Source organism: Ambystoma mexicanum, chromosome 4q (assembly GCF_040938575.1).
Source record: "Ambystoma mexicanum isolate Mex_15411 chromosome 4q, UKY_AmexF1_1, whole genome shotgun sequence".
Classification (NCBI taxonomy): domain Eukaryota; kingdom Metazoa; phylum Chordata; class Amphibia; order Caudata; family Ambystomatidae; genus Ambystoma; species Ambystoma mexicanum.
The window spans coordinates 1,230,534,038-1,230,548,984 of NC_090928.1; the positions used below are offsets into that span (position 1 = coordinate 1,230,534,038).

Sequence of the window (14,947 nt, forward strand, 5' to 3'; positions counted from 1 at the left end):
GTTGGCCTATTTCGGAGGCTTAAGGTGCTTGGCCATCGCTGCTGGAGCTTAGGATGCTTTACTTTTGCGGACCTTGAGAGACGGAAGGTAGGGGGATGTGCAGATCACCTCTAAAAAAAAGATCAAGGCGCTGCTCAGTTTGGGCCTCTCCTAGTTCGCACAGGGTAGGGTTGAGATCCGTACTGTTATCTCCCCTTCAAGTTCCTACCACCTAAGCAATGTTGTTGTAACCTGTTAGCTGTTCCGTAGGGGTATTACACCTTGGCAAGTCTTGATCCCCCATAGCTTAAAGTATGGTTGAGCTTTTTAGGTGGGGCCCTACCTCCGGGTCAGGGTGAGCATAGATGGCCGCAATGTTGGTGTGACAAGCATCTTAAGCAGGAGCTGGCCGGCTAGCACATTGTGGAGCAATAGGTTAGCGAGTCCCAAAGAGAGGAGGCTCCTCATATGCGCTGATAAGAGTAAGGTAGGCTTAGGCAGCCACGAGGCGGTAGATGAATGCCCATGCAAATAATTGTGACAGTGGGGATAATCATGAGGCTGGGACCATACCTCCAGGTAATGATGAGTTTCCGAGGTCTCCCCTGGCTCTGTTGCGGCACGTGGGAATGCTGTGACAAAGCGGCCTCAGTTGGTATCACAGAATGGAATGGGCGCTCATTATGCGCTGTTGCAGAGGGCCTGAAAAGGAGGCAGCTGTTTGAAGGTCGCTGGGTCCACGGATAAGGCTGTAGAACCAGGTTCAGGTTTGAGGTTCCGAATTGTAGGCCCTCGGGTGCGCCAGTATCCAGCAGGAGCTCTATGCCTCCGTGCTGCGCGGTGCAGAGAGAGGCTCTCCCTGAACCCGCGACACGGCAGAATTTGTTTGTTCCCTGAGCGCCCGCAAAGAATCTGAAGCAGAGCTGAGGCCCGCCAGGGCCGGCAGTACCAATGGATGAGGCAGCGGGGTGATGGGCAGCAGTGCTGAAGTAAGCGCACCGTCTCTGCCCACGCAATGCAGGGCGAGAGTCACCAAGTTCTCTCTTCTAGCGGGGATCACCTCAAGAACGGTATAAGTTCCGGAGTGTCCGCGTTGACGGGCGGCCCAATTCCAAAGCGTTGGGTGCTCTCCAGGACTTCGTTAGGCAGTAACGGCTGGGAGCAGGACCGCTCTTCGTCCCAGCACATCTCGCATGTTCACCATCTTGTGCTCCTACGCGGCCGTGCTCGCCAGAGGGATCACTGCAGCTGGGTGAACCGGAGCTTGTTGATGGTAAACACTGCTACAGACTGTGCTCCCAATGTGCCGATCCCCACTGATACCCCTTTCAGGTGATTTCATGAGCTGGGACCGTATATTAGCTGTCATTGCAGTGGGCTTTGCCATCAACGGAGCTGCCTCATCGGTGGCGCTCCAGGCCACGCCCCCCCTAACCAATCTTCTCCTTCCTGCTCCTCCAACATGAATGACGCCACTACACCAGACCTTGGACAAGCCACGCTAGACACAAACAAATCTGAATCAATATTATGTTCTCACCCAGCATCTCTAGATCCTGAAGCACACCTAGATTCATCCACCCACATAGTCCATAAAACCTTCAAACAACGCAATTACACACCAAGAAACTGGGCTATCTTACAGCTACGGTCTCCCGTGACTCTGGATCCCTTATGGACACTATCTAACCAGTGAACACTACCAATCCCACACAAAACACTAACACACATTCGAGGCACGGAAGTTTACCCATACGGTTACAACTTCCACATGTAAGGAAACACTCACAGATACCACTTCCTCTCAGTTTTGAACCTATCGCTCACCCTATCCCCACTAACATCCCCACCCCCTTCTCTTGCAGAGCCACTCAAGCACCTGGAGAATGTCCCTGGGTGGTAGCGGTGTATGGTATAAATCAACATAACCTCAAAAGTTTCCTCCACGCCCATGTCAGCAGTACCAAGTGCTGATTAGAGTAGAGGTAGGGAATACATTGTTTTTCTGCTTATAATTGACAATCAGCTGTAGCTTCACGCCCGATGACGTACCAGAAGAAGTCCACGTGGAAGAAGACAGACAGAAGGGGCTGGGAATGATGGCCTGGATTCTCTTATGGGGCAGGTAGCCTTTTTATCAGCTCCAAGAGTGCACGGTTAACGCCCTGAAGGTCTGCCTCGATTCTACAGTCTGGCACTCTGTTGAGCGGACTTTGAGGAGTGGGATCGTGTCTCTGGATGTTCAACTGGAGCTCAGGAACCTCACCTTTTATTCGGATTTCTCATTCAGTATGCAAACTCTCCCTGCAGTTTGCAGAAAGGGGTGGGTGGCTGCCAAATCAGGACAGCCAGCCCCCCCAGTGAGAACTGGTTCCATTCAGGCACATCAGCAGACAAAAAGACAGGGGAGTGTCAAACTCCTCCCTTGCTTTCTGTCTTCACAGAAACACAGGAGCCTAGGCGGGCACACAAAGGCAAAACCCACATTCAGTCCTTCCCTCACAAAATAGTAGAAGAAGCTCTAACAAAGGACAACCCCACAAGAAATGGCAAAAAAAAAGAAATGAGCCACCATGTTAGAACATAGGTGACCCTTTTGTTCATACTTGCAGCAGTGAATACAGCCTGCGGTAGAAAAATGCACAAAAGCTGGTAGAGCACGTCCTCTGCTATCCGCCATACCTATAGGGTTGCCACTGTGAGCAGAGAAGGGCGATGCTAGGTATCCCCTTAGCACTTCATAAGGTGGGGTGTGCTGATCTCCATAGGGTGGAGTTCTAGGAAGGATACGAATTACCCATCTTTCTTTAGGAAAAGCAGTTCTTAGCAAACATTTAAGAATATAAAAAGAGAACCCAAAGGGTCCCCAGCAACACTGCACATAAGGGCTGTGGGCTGCAAAAGTGAAACAGAGATGCCTTTAAGAGGTATGGAGGAAAGCAAGACTCCATCATATGAGGTAAAACATAAAGAACAGAGTTCCCATGGTTAGAAAAAATAAGAATGAATCAGGGGGAAAAAGGATCCCCTCATTCAGGAGACCTAGAAAAAGGTCCAGAGGTCCAGCCAAAGGTGCTTAGGGTCTCTCTAGGAGACGGATGAAGCATAACACTGATACATCTCCATAACAGGGGAGAGCCAGGGTCAGATTGTGGAGACAAATGAGGGGTTAAGAGAAACGTCTTCACTGGCCATTAAGAGGACCTAGAGTCGGATTTTAAAGCATTCTATAGAAGGTCTGGTGTTAATGTCAGGAGGAAGGCATAAAGAGTGAAAGAAGCAGGCGGCACGGGCGACAGGGAGAGAAAGTTTAGGGCAGGATGGGATAGTAATAGATGAGAAGGGGGTAGAGACAGATGGACTCAGAAAGAATGGGGGAGCAGGACTGTTCAGATTTTTAGATGTGAAATAGGAATTTAATGAGTGATTTTGCACGGAGCACTATTCAGCACAGTGGTCGTGTGCTGAGGTGGTGGAGGTTAAGGGTAGGTTGTAGAGGATGCATGTAGCAACGTTGAGGCCTTTGGGAATAGTGGGGGGACAGATGGGTAGGCTAGAAGAATAGTTGGGCGAGCTGAGCACAAGGGTAGAGATGAGCGTTTTGGCAGAGTGGTGTGTGTGTGTGATGGTGCCGTAATGCTGAGAAGGCCAGCTCTTGCAGCAGTAATGAACTGCTGGAGTCTAAGGTCGCTGCAATGATGAGGAAGTGAAGATATCTGGAGGGAGATCTGCGGGGGTGGGGGACCAAGTTCAATTGGTCATCACTTTCCACATCTGCTGAATTTCATGGGTTTTATTGGGTTAAATCTCATCACCTTATTTCTCTCTTAACACAAGTTATTTCACTGAATTTCAAGGGGTTTGTTAGTCTATAGTTTCTCCAGATCACTGTTCATGTTACACCAATAATGTGTCCCCAAAGACCCAATGCCCCCCTGCCTAGGCTTTGTGATCTATGCAGCTGTAAAATATTTTTTTCCACTCCCTCCTCCTGCAGTATGGTAGCGTTTTTTCCGATTCTCCCGACAATGTAACAAAACGGATGAAAATTGCCACGGTAATCCCCCGGTATACTGTGGATATGTTGAAACATGCCAGAAAATTCAAAATACTTTCCCGTCCTCACAGGCACTCACCATGTGCCCACTCCTCATTGCTGGGTTCCCCCCTCCCTCACTCCCCTCAATTTCCTTTTCCCTCCCTAACCTTCTCCCAGTATGTCCCATCACTCTTCGGTTCGTGTGACGCAGTTTCTTTTCCTTTCGCGCCTTGCAGCATTAATCGAGATTCCCACCAATAAGCCATACATGTTCTACTTGTAACTGGCTCGCTACACCACCCCCAACTCCATATGGTGTTCTTTTCACCCTCCCCACCTCTAGGCACATGTGATGGCATCCTATTTCTCCATCCAAATAAGTTCTTGAGAACGTTTTATTATCAGCTTCCCCAGATGTTATCCCTGCAATCACTCACATCAAAAAATCGGAGCTGTTCATTTCTGAAATGCCTCTCTGCTGTATTGCACCATGGAAGATATAGAAAAGGTTTTGGGGAGCAGTGGGCACCCCCTTCTCTGTTGAATATTTTTAAAACTACTGGACAGATTTACCCCAAACCAGCAAAGGAAATTAAATCCACTCTTTGTACCCAAGTTGTTACTTATGTGGTCCAAATCCACCCAATGGTTTTTGCACTACATCGGTTCAAAAATTGCACTTTTTCACTATGGGAAAGGCCGAACGCTGCGTTTTTTTGTTTTCTTAAAAACATTTTCATTTTTTAACAAATCTTTCCCACATGTCCGGTTTTTGGGTGGGGAGGGCATGAAAATATTTTGGGGGAAAATGTCATCCAAATCTGTCCAGTGAGCCAAACGTTATTAGCAATAGAATTTTGGGAAAAGTCTACATACAAGTGTTTCACCAAAAGAAAACCTGAACCACCATAGAGAGGGGAGAGAGGGGTGAGTAGTAGTGGAAGGGAGAGTAGCAGGATGGTGAGTAGTAACATTAGCAAGTGGCGGTAGACAGTAGAGAGACATTGTAGGGAAAGAGGATGATTAACTAGGAGAGAAGATGGGCGGAGTTGGAGCGAGAAGGGTAGAACAACAGTGAGAACTAGGGAGAGGAGCATCGGGGCATAAATAGTTTGGGGTTGGCGTTAGACTGTCTGGAAGGCACAACCATGCAGCCCCTTAGAACTAAACTCAATGTTAGTTTGTATTCTAATGCTTATCCCTTGCCAAAAGGGAGGGAGGATGGCAGAGATACTTGGGAGTATCTTAGTGCGCATGCTAAATCACACAGAACTGAAAGCGGGAAGGGTCTGATTGAGCAGGGAGAACGGAAGAATGCATGAAAACAAAAAGGTTTTGATGCATTTACAAAAGGTGAAATTGTCTTCTATATTGCGCAGGTCAGTCGGTCGGTTAGCAGTTCCAGCGTCTAGCAACCTCGACTACTCCTGACCAGTGGTATGCTCTGGTCCAGCAGAAACATGAAAGAATCTTAGTGTATAATATGATACATGATTTGGTATTTATAACGTGCCTGTACACAATGTTTCGCAGCCACAAGAATGGATGGGAGAGACACATGGAAGACAGGAAAAACAATCTTACTAGGCCTTATGTCATTCTGATCGTGCAAGTGCAGCAACAAAAGGGGAAAGGAAGAGGGGGGGGGGGGAGTGCAGGGGAGGTGGGAACCTAGTTCCGTTAGGGCACCATGGCCCTGAGTAAGTGCAGCCAGGGCAGTGCAGCTCTGGGTAAGTGCATGGAGGGCAAGGGGCTGTAGGCGATTACAGTTACAACCCCTAAATGCGCGGTAGGTCAGGAGGCAGTGCAAGAAGACTGACTGGTCATGGAGGGGCCTGAGACTCTGAGGGTACGCTGCAGCCAGTCATGGCAGGTAGACAGGAAGGTTATCAAGGAAGAGGGAGAAAGAAGGCAGAGGAGAAAAGGAAGGTCTTCAGCAGCTTCCGGAACTTCAGGTGGTCCAGCTCAAGTTTGAGAGGGGCAGGGAGGCCGTTCCAGAGGGAGGCACCTGCAGAGGAAAGAGACCTACCCCCCGCACTCTCAGCTTGGAGAAGCATCTGACCCTCAGAGAATTCACGGTAACTGAGCGAAGGGCTCTAGAAGAAAGTTATTTAGGCAGAGCGAATTGGATATAGTGCAGACCCCGGACCGCAGAAGGCACTGTGGACAATGTAAAAGGTCTTGAACTTGATCTTTGCAGCACCAGGAGCCAGTGGATAGATTTACGGGCTGGAGAGATACGGTTCCTGGGCTTTAGGCCAAGGATAAGACTCACAGTTCTGTTCTGGATTAGTTGAAGGGGGCGAAAAGTAAAGTTAGGCAGATTGAGAAAGAAGCTGTTGGAGTAGTTCAGCCTCTAGAGAACCAGAGCTCTGGAGACAGTGAGATTCTGGGGCAAGGTGAGAAAAGGTAGAATACCTCTGAGGTGGTGCAGCTGGAAGTGGGCCTTCTTGGCAAGGTTTGTGATGTGAGGATAGAGTGGAGTCAAAGATGACCCCAAGGTTTTTAGGCAAGGGTGGAGGGCTCAAGGAGGGCGGCCAGAGTGTGCGAGGGAAAGCGTGAGCAGGGGTCCCAATGAGAAGAATCTCACTCTTACTGGCAAAGAGGCATAGATTGTTGCACGTGCACCATTCCTGGATCGTGGATAGACAGTCAGGAATGAGCAAGGAAGGAGTGGAGGCTGAGGGAAGCTAGAAAGAGCTGTTTATCATCTGCATAACACTGGAAGTTAGAAGAGAAGGTGGAAATCAGGTGGGCCATAGAGGCCAAGTAGACATTGACGAGCCAAGGTGAGAGGATAGAGCACTGGGAGACACCAGAAGTGGGGAGAGAGGTGATGGAGAGAAAGAAACCCAGTTGTACCTGGGAGGGTCAGTCCAAGATGAAGGTCAGCCATGCCAGAGCCTGATCCGTGATGCCCAAGTTTCACAGAGTCGATTAATCTGGATAGCGTGACTGATCGTTTCAAAGGCAGAGGAAAGGTCAAGGAGGATGAGGACAGCATGAGAGCTGGAGTCAAGGTTAGAGACCAAATCTTCTTGGGTGTTCAGAAGAGCAGTTTCCATGCCTCTGGGTGCTCTGAAGCCAGACTGATGGTCATGGAGACAACCAACAGACTCAGTGTGGAGGGTTTGTTGGTAGATGGCAAGCTTTTCCAGGAGTTTTCCCAGAAAAGGAGTGACAGAGATCTGGCGATAGTTCGCAGGACAGGAAGGCTCAGCAGATGGCTTTTTTTTAGAAGGAGATGCACAAGGGAGTGCTTGATGAGATAGGGGAAAGACCTAGTATCGAAAGAGTGATTGCAGAACTTGGCCAAGGCTGGAGCGAGGGAAGCAATGTGGTCCTTGATGGTTCTGGAGGAGCTGGGGAGCACCTGTTTGGAAGACACTTTCATAGATCGGATTTGTCAAGAAACATCATCAGGTGTTATCAGAATCTGGAAGCCCTTAGTGCCCTTTGAATAATTACTAAACCATTGCTGGGCGTTGGTGTGTTTGCGAGGCCCTCTGTACCAGTGGATTTACCTTTACTATGTGTCAATGTGTGACTCTGTGTACCTTGGTTCCACACCCCCACTCCAGACATCCTAAATGAAAAGACAGAGCACTCTGCAGTGTTTACATTGTGAGAGTTGTGACTTACTTGGTGAAAACGCTGTAGACACACTAAAGGTCAGTTTACTTGAGCCCGCCCCAGATGTAGAGGAAAAATGCAGTAGGATGAAATGAGGAGACAAGAGAATGCTAAGTTGCAAAGCATGTGTAAGTAAATACTGACGAAAAGAAGAAATTATGGAACAACTTCTGAACTGGTTTAAGAAGGCACAGCCTTATAGTCCTTTCACTGGCTTAGTTCAGCTAGGACTTCATCTTAAAATATAGTTGCTTGCTAAAAAGATGGAGTTCAATATCAGCTTGTAAAAGTGAGATGTCTCCACATGCTTGCGAACGGCTTTGTTCATGTAAGTCTGCACACACACTAATTTCCTGTCTGGCAATGGTTGACCTAGCTACAAAGCACTGATCAGGGATTGCAAGAATAATTGGGAGGCATTCACACAGCTGTGCTGATAACATTCAGGAGGGATGGGGAGTGTTCCAGGAGAGTTCCGAGTTTGGCAGCTTTTACATAAGAATGATATTGTAGTAATTGGAAAATGTGAACAACCTTCTTAATGAAGTCAAATTCTGTAGCCATGCGTAGACAGCGATGCATTTCAAAACCTATATAAAGTGATAACGAGGGGGTGGGATCATGAAGGATGAGGATGTGTCAGAAGTGTTCTCTTGGTGTATGTTCATGTGTCTTCCCTGCAGCTTCTGCTATTCAAGATCTACCAAACTAACCTCATCTAAACTGGTGTCAAACTCTGATTTATTCATCCTCACAGGGCACTTCAGGCGGCCAGAGGAAAAAGAAACCCTGGCAGAGGTCTAAACGGTTTTGAGGGGATTTTGAAGAAGAGTCTGTTGGACAGGTGATGACATTTATTTATGTGAACGCTCAATCGTTGGCTCAAGTACTGAGATTTTTGTCAAAGGAGAATTGAGGGGCTGGTAGGGCTAAGGGCTAAGTAAAGAGAATATATGCAGCCACAGATTGGACAGACAAGTGCATGGCCACAGAGTCTTAAAAGGTAGAATAGAGGAAAGAAGGAAAGGTCTGGCAAATGTAAAACATCAGTCCACAAAGTCCAGGAATCCTATAGCATGGAAGAAAGCAATTGTGGCTGGAGGGTGAGCATGGTGAAAGTTACAGCATGGGGTATGTGCAGCTATTTACACTGCGGCTAGCACAATCAGTGATGTCAGAAGTCCCAATGCAATCGCTGGGATTTTCAGGAGTCCAAGAAAAAGCCCCTTGCTGTTGAACACCATGGATGTGGCAGCCTAATAATTTTGATGCAAGCGTCCCTGGGGTGGCAGACAAGGTGTCTGCTGCTACAGAACTGCCCACCTTACCTTTATCCATAGGCTCCTCATTGGCTTCTGCGGGTGGAAGTCATATTGCATCCATATTACATGAGCCCAGGGCCTAGGAGTCATGCTCCAGATCACAGGTCAGTAAAAGATGCCCAATATTTTGGAGAACGTCCTATGGTAAATAAAGTTAGAGAGACCTCAGCAGACACAGATGTTGCAAAAGTTTATTTGACGAGGGCCAAATTACCCACACTTGCTTTTAATGCTGTTAGACTGGAATAATGAGGTCAAACATCAAATGACATGAGAAACGGTCTCTTCCAGTTAGATCCGGAGACACCGGTCTATTCTCCTCAACCTGGAGCGTAGCACCCTCACTCCCCCACTGTTCAAGTACATCAGAATGACTGGCCTGCCTTGGCCAATATCATTCATCATCGACGGCGGAGGAAACTATTCTGCAGCCCCCTCACTCTATCGACCACCAGATCAGTGTATTCAAATGCCCCCTTCCCCCCACACTTTGCTTTCATTTGGTAGTGATTCCGGTCCCCTGAGCGCAAAAGAAAAATAAAGGACACAAAATGATCAACATGCTTGCTAGAGTGCTGCCAAAACAAAATAACCACTGTGAATGTGTGACTTAATAGTCAGACTGTGTTATCCAAGAATAGAGGGACAACGCTCCACCCGGGGTACGACAATGTGGACATTCGGAGGATGCAGTCTGCTGTAAAGCGGGACACCCCGTCCTACCTCTACAGATCACAAGCTCTTATATACAGTGTTGCTGGTACCACCTTGATCCATTCTTGCTCGAGACCATTTATTCAACTAGATACATGTGAGCATTCTGGGGGTCAACATGTAAGTCATCAGCAGTTGAAAACATACTGTGAACCAAGTCCGATCTGGTGAGATCACATGACACCATTGTGGGCACAGCCATACATGCTGGGCCACTTTTGTAATGTCATGTGACCTTATCTTGGAGGCAGCCATAACAAGTGGGAAGTTGCAGCCATGGGTGTTCGCTTCACAGAGAATTGAATCGGGAGCAATGCTGTGTGGTCCACCATCGGGCACGGTGGGCGGCGTCCTTCTCCAGGTGCCGTTTGCTGTAAACCGGTTACAGCAAATCAGGTAACCTGTTCACAGAGATTATTCCAGTAGCAGGTTTCCTTGGTTTTTCCGCTCAAAAAGCGCTCATGGATTAAAGCTTTTTTGTTTTTTTCTGTTGTCTAGTAAGTAGTCATTAGTGTGAATGTGATTCTAAGACCAGGATTCGGACTAGGGCTAGCAGATGGGTGCCTCCCGGCACTGGAGATTGTAAAGAATTGCTAAACCCCTTCCACCTGCTTTCAGGACAGCTGCAGGATCAGGAGTGAAGAAGGAGCCTGGATTAAGGGAAGGGGTGATATAACAGGGGAGAAACTGTCTTAGAAAGTAGCCTGTACTCTCTCGCTTCATGATTCAGCAGCACTTGACAAAGTTTTTCCTCGGATTTTCAGTTCTCAGTAGTGTTAGACAATTTGACTAGTCAGAGTCCTTCCCATACACAGATGGACAAGCGCGCGGCAGGTGAGTGAGGGGAGAAATGGATGGAGGATGAGAGGCAGAGGGAGGAAGTGTCCTTGCTCCATACCACGTTGGTCAGTCTAGAAGATTGTGCACCATTTTCTGCTGTTTCGCGTCGATGGCTCAGCTGTAGTCTGAATGTGTGTGTATATTTGTAGGTGGGGTTTCCTCTTTCTCGGCAGTACCTTCCTCCCGCATGCCCGTGTACCACCTGCCACGCGTCGCTCCTCTTCTACGTTATTGGTGTATTTCATTCTGTATCAGGCTGTCCTCGCACGACTGATAATCCGCTTCGTTTATGTTGTCGGGGTTGATGAGCTCCTCATCCTGAGATCCCTGCTCCTCGTTTTCAGCCACCTCGCCCTCCAAGGAGGTGTCCTGCAGCACCTGTGCGATGTACTTTTGCTGTAGGAAACAAAAGACAGCATAAGAATCATTCATGAATTAACAAGATGAAATGGAACACAAATGCACCCGAGCTTCACTTGCCCACTTTAATCAGATCTTAAAGGGGAATCGAGGGTTGACGCGGCATGAGGAAACCTTTTCTAATAATTAAATTAACAGTGAGTTTTGCAGTTATGTTCAAATGAGCCCTTAAGCCTCAAAGCCTTGCAGATCCTTGAACCACATTGGCATGAACTCAATAACTCAGTCGATGTTACTGCATTTAAAGGGCCTCCCTTCGGCGTGTGGAAAAGTGACCAGTGAGCAGATAAAATTATATGATGGTTTGGGATGAGAAAGACCCGCATTCCCACTGACAGTGACCCCTGGCCACATTTAGGTTGTTTGTTTCTGCATGGGGTTGGGGGCTGCGATGAAGTAGCCTCCTGGTCATCATCACAAGATCCCGAAAAGTGATATTGCCAGGTCTTCAATGCCAGGAGGAACACGTATGAGTATAGCCCAAGGACAAGATTCCCAGACCGGTTTGACGGGACAAGCAAATAACTACAATGCCTAGCATTCCTCCGTCTCACAGAGGGGAAACCCAGAGAGGATCTGGGAAATTCAATTACAGGTCAAAGGAAAGCAAAATACCGGGAAAGCTTAATCACCCCCACAGAAGTACCTACTACACCCCAAAGAGAGCAGTTATGGGAGTACGGCATGGCTCTCACATGTAACACCCAGGGATGCAGTGGGAAGAGCACCTCTTCCCAGAGTGGAATACTCCTATTTCTTGCACTACAGGGAGACCGGAGGGTAGGGAAACTCAGTCGCACCCTGACAAGGAGTCTCCTGAAATCAATGGAAGAAAACCCCATGCAGCGCAGAATACAGGAGAAACTCCAGGAAAAGGACTATGGCGCACATCCACACACACACACACACACACACACACACACACTGCACTGCTGAATACAGAGGACCAACAAACCGAACTGCAAGAAGGGGAAATCCAGTGGCAAGAAAGCACCATCACAGCAGCTCACACCCCCACTCACAAAAGAGGATGGACGAATATGGAGTCAATGAGAAAACCCAGAGAATGGAGGAAGGGGACTAATGAATAAACCCCAATGCTGGAGCCGAGGCAAGTAGAGTGAAAGACACACACCCCAGAGAGTAGGGGAAGGTGGATCAAAGGGGAAATCCCACAGGGGAGTAAGGTAAAGAGAAATAGATGGGGGGTAAGAAAGGAGAAATCGAAAACCCAGAGAGTAACAGGGGGTGGAAGAGGAGAGCACCAAAAAGGAGAGTAGATGGTGAGCGCGGCACTTTATCCCCAGAGGTCATGGCCCATGAACAAGCAGAGGTTGTGGCCAAAGAAAAGGTGGAGCAAGAATACACCATACCAGGGTGAGGTGGAAGAAAAAGCAGAAGCATGACTAAAGAAAAAGTGGAGAGAAATAGGTTGAGGTTCTGGCCAAGGCAAAGGCTAGAGGATTTGCCAGGGAAAAGGAGAGACAAACTAGAGTGTGGCCTGCACACTAACCCAGGGTGCGGACAGGAAGACATATTGTGGAAGATGCTTTAAAACCTCAGAAACTGAAGAATAGAGACATTGATAACCATCCTGATAAAGAAAATAAATCATCTTAACCTCGAGATCCCTGCATGCGCCAAGGTGTGGTGGGGGGGGGGGATAAGGACAAAGGAACTATTCACAATAGGTTTTATTTTTCAGACTAAACTGGCACCATCTACTTGCGGTGCGGTTTGGTCAACAATCATTCCTCATCCCTCCGTTGGGGTGCATGTGTGGGATTCCACGGATCTTGGGTGCACATTCTTGGAGAAGCAGCGTTCTTCAAATTGCACCTACACGTTCTCTACCTGAACATTAGCTTGCAACCTCTTGTGGAAGGAGTCTGCAAATTCTGCATTTGTCTGGCCGTGGTCTCCCGCAAGGGGATCTTGGAAAGAACCCTCTTGCTTTTGGAGCATGAGTCTTCCTTTTATTGGGTGCCATATATACACACATGTTCAAGAATAATAATTAGTGCTAGCAAGACTTAGGCCCTCATTACAACTCTGGTGGTAGCCGTGCCGTTAAACAAAAGGCACGGCTGCCACCGGAGTTGCATTTTCTCCGGCACCTGTGAATGGGCAAGAACCGGGTCATGCCGAGTTAGGCAGACCTGGTACTTGCCCATTTCTGGGTGCTGGAACAAAGGGCCTCCTCATCCCCATTCTGCCCCATTGGACTGGATGGGGATGGGGACATCGGATGCACCGGCACAACTCTGCATGTGCCAGTGCATCCGACGTGTTCTGCTCACGGGTGCCATTACACCCGGCAGGAAAAACCTGGTGCTTGAAACGGTTCGCGCGAGCAGAGCCCGTCCGGGAAGTACGGTACTGGCATGCTTACAGTACCGTACTTCCCAGACTGCCATGCTCGTAATGATATGCCTCTTACTTTTGCTTGAAACATTCATAGCACATCTCTGATGAAACCTAATCTGCATCTGTCTCGCGCGGAAAGCTCAACTGTAACGTGCTCGCCTTGGAAGCAAGACGACACGCAGCAGCACAGGTTCGATCCCCGGGTCCACACTTAGAAACCTCTGGGTATTAAGCGCGTTATAAATAACCTGTCATATCATATCATCTACCTCTAAACACATACATGTCCACTTGCTATCTCCCGGTGCAGGTTCTGTTCCCATGACATACTTCCAATATTCCGGAACCTTTAGCATGCTTGTACATGCTGCGCTGATGAGCAAGCAACTGCTGGACCGCAAATTTCCATTTCAGATCCTCCTGACCTGTGCCTCGCGATAACCAGCCTATGATCAGTCTTGCAACTTTTCTAGTGAGCTAAACCTTACATTACCTCGGTCTGACCTGAATGTAGACGTAAACAAAAACAGACAAACTAGAGCATGCCGACAACCTGAGACATGGCTGCGGTGCAAAACCATTCACTTTCAGGTCACTATATGATTAGAGTTACAAAGCAAACAGGACTATTGCAGGGTGTTGGACTTGTGGTTATCCGGATGTTTTGACCTATGACTCCCATGATCCCTCATCACTGACTGTCCTGGCTAAGGCTGATGGGAACTGTCCAGAGAAGCTGTGGGTTGCCTAGGTGTTAGACAATTATGCTCATAGATAGTCACAATAACACGCGGGACTGCGTTTTGAGCAGAAGAGGTCTGTTGTTATTGTATGACTTTTAGCTGGCCGAAGTAACATTGGGCCTCATTACGAGTCCGGTGGTAACCTTGCCGGTGCCAACGGTGGGTTGCTGCCAGACTCGCAATATTTTACCGGCGCCTGACTTCCCGTTGTCACCGGCTGATTACGAGTCCGGCGGCCCGGGAAGTCAGGCGCCGGTAAATTATAAGTCCTCATTTCCCTAGAGTCCCATAGGACTCTATGGAAGTGGGGACAAGGAAGCACCAGCACTGTTGCTAACGGTGCTGTGCTTCCGTGACGGGTCTGCGTACCATAGCCGCTGTGCCCGGTAGGGTCAGACCTGTCGGGCACAGCAGCCTCGGCAGGTGGACTCATTTGCCGATCTGGAAACAAGGGCGCCTGTGAGCTTACCGGCACCCTTGTTTCCGGACCGGCAAACTCCTAATGAGGCCCATTGTGTTAATGTTCCTAATATTGTTTTAGCTGAGAGGCCGATGAGGATGTCCAACACCCTCTGAAGATTACCCTGTTGTGTTCACACAAGCATCATAAAATTTGGTAAGAGCCTTTTTTCGTTGACCGAAACATGGTGGCTTCTGGACAGGTTAGAACTGTGCTCCCAGCGAAGCAGCTTGTGGGTGGTCAGTGTATAATGCGGAAGAGAAATGGGTCGCAGTTACATTTAATTAATTGAGCAAAAATATGCATTTTGCTTCTGTTTGTAATGTTTTTTCCGTGAGATGTGTCCCAATATTTTTACACTATCATGACCTGGCTCAGTACTTTTCTCATCTGTGTGCTATTCTACAGGCACCCTTCGTGGTAATGTTTC

The 14,947-nt window shown here is 48.3% G+C and overlaps 1 protein-coding gene across 4 annotated transcripts in view; it reads right to left on the minus strand.

Annotated features, from left to right (window-relative positions):
* Positions 1-9,146: 9,146 nt before the first annotated feature.
* The window catches only part of TMEM63B (transmembrane protein 63B), a 506,581-nt gene continuing 500,780 nt past the window's right edge, over positions 9,147-14,947 (minus strand). For all 4 annotated transcript variants that reach the window (XM_069608789.1, XM_069608792.1, XM_069608790.1 and 1 more), the window contains one exon: positions 9,147-10,923. In XM_069608789.1, the coding sequence (XP_069464890.1) occupies positions 10,756-10,923 (168 nt within the window). In that variant the 3' untranslated portion in view covers positions 9,147-10,755. The remainder of the gene's footprint in view (positions 10,924-14,947) is intronic.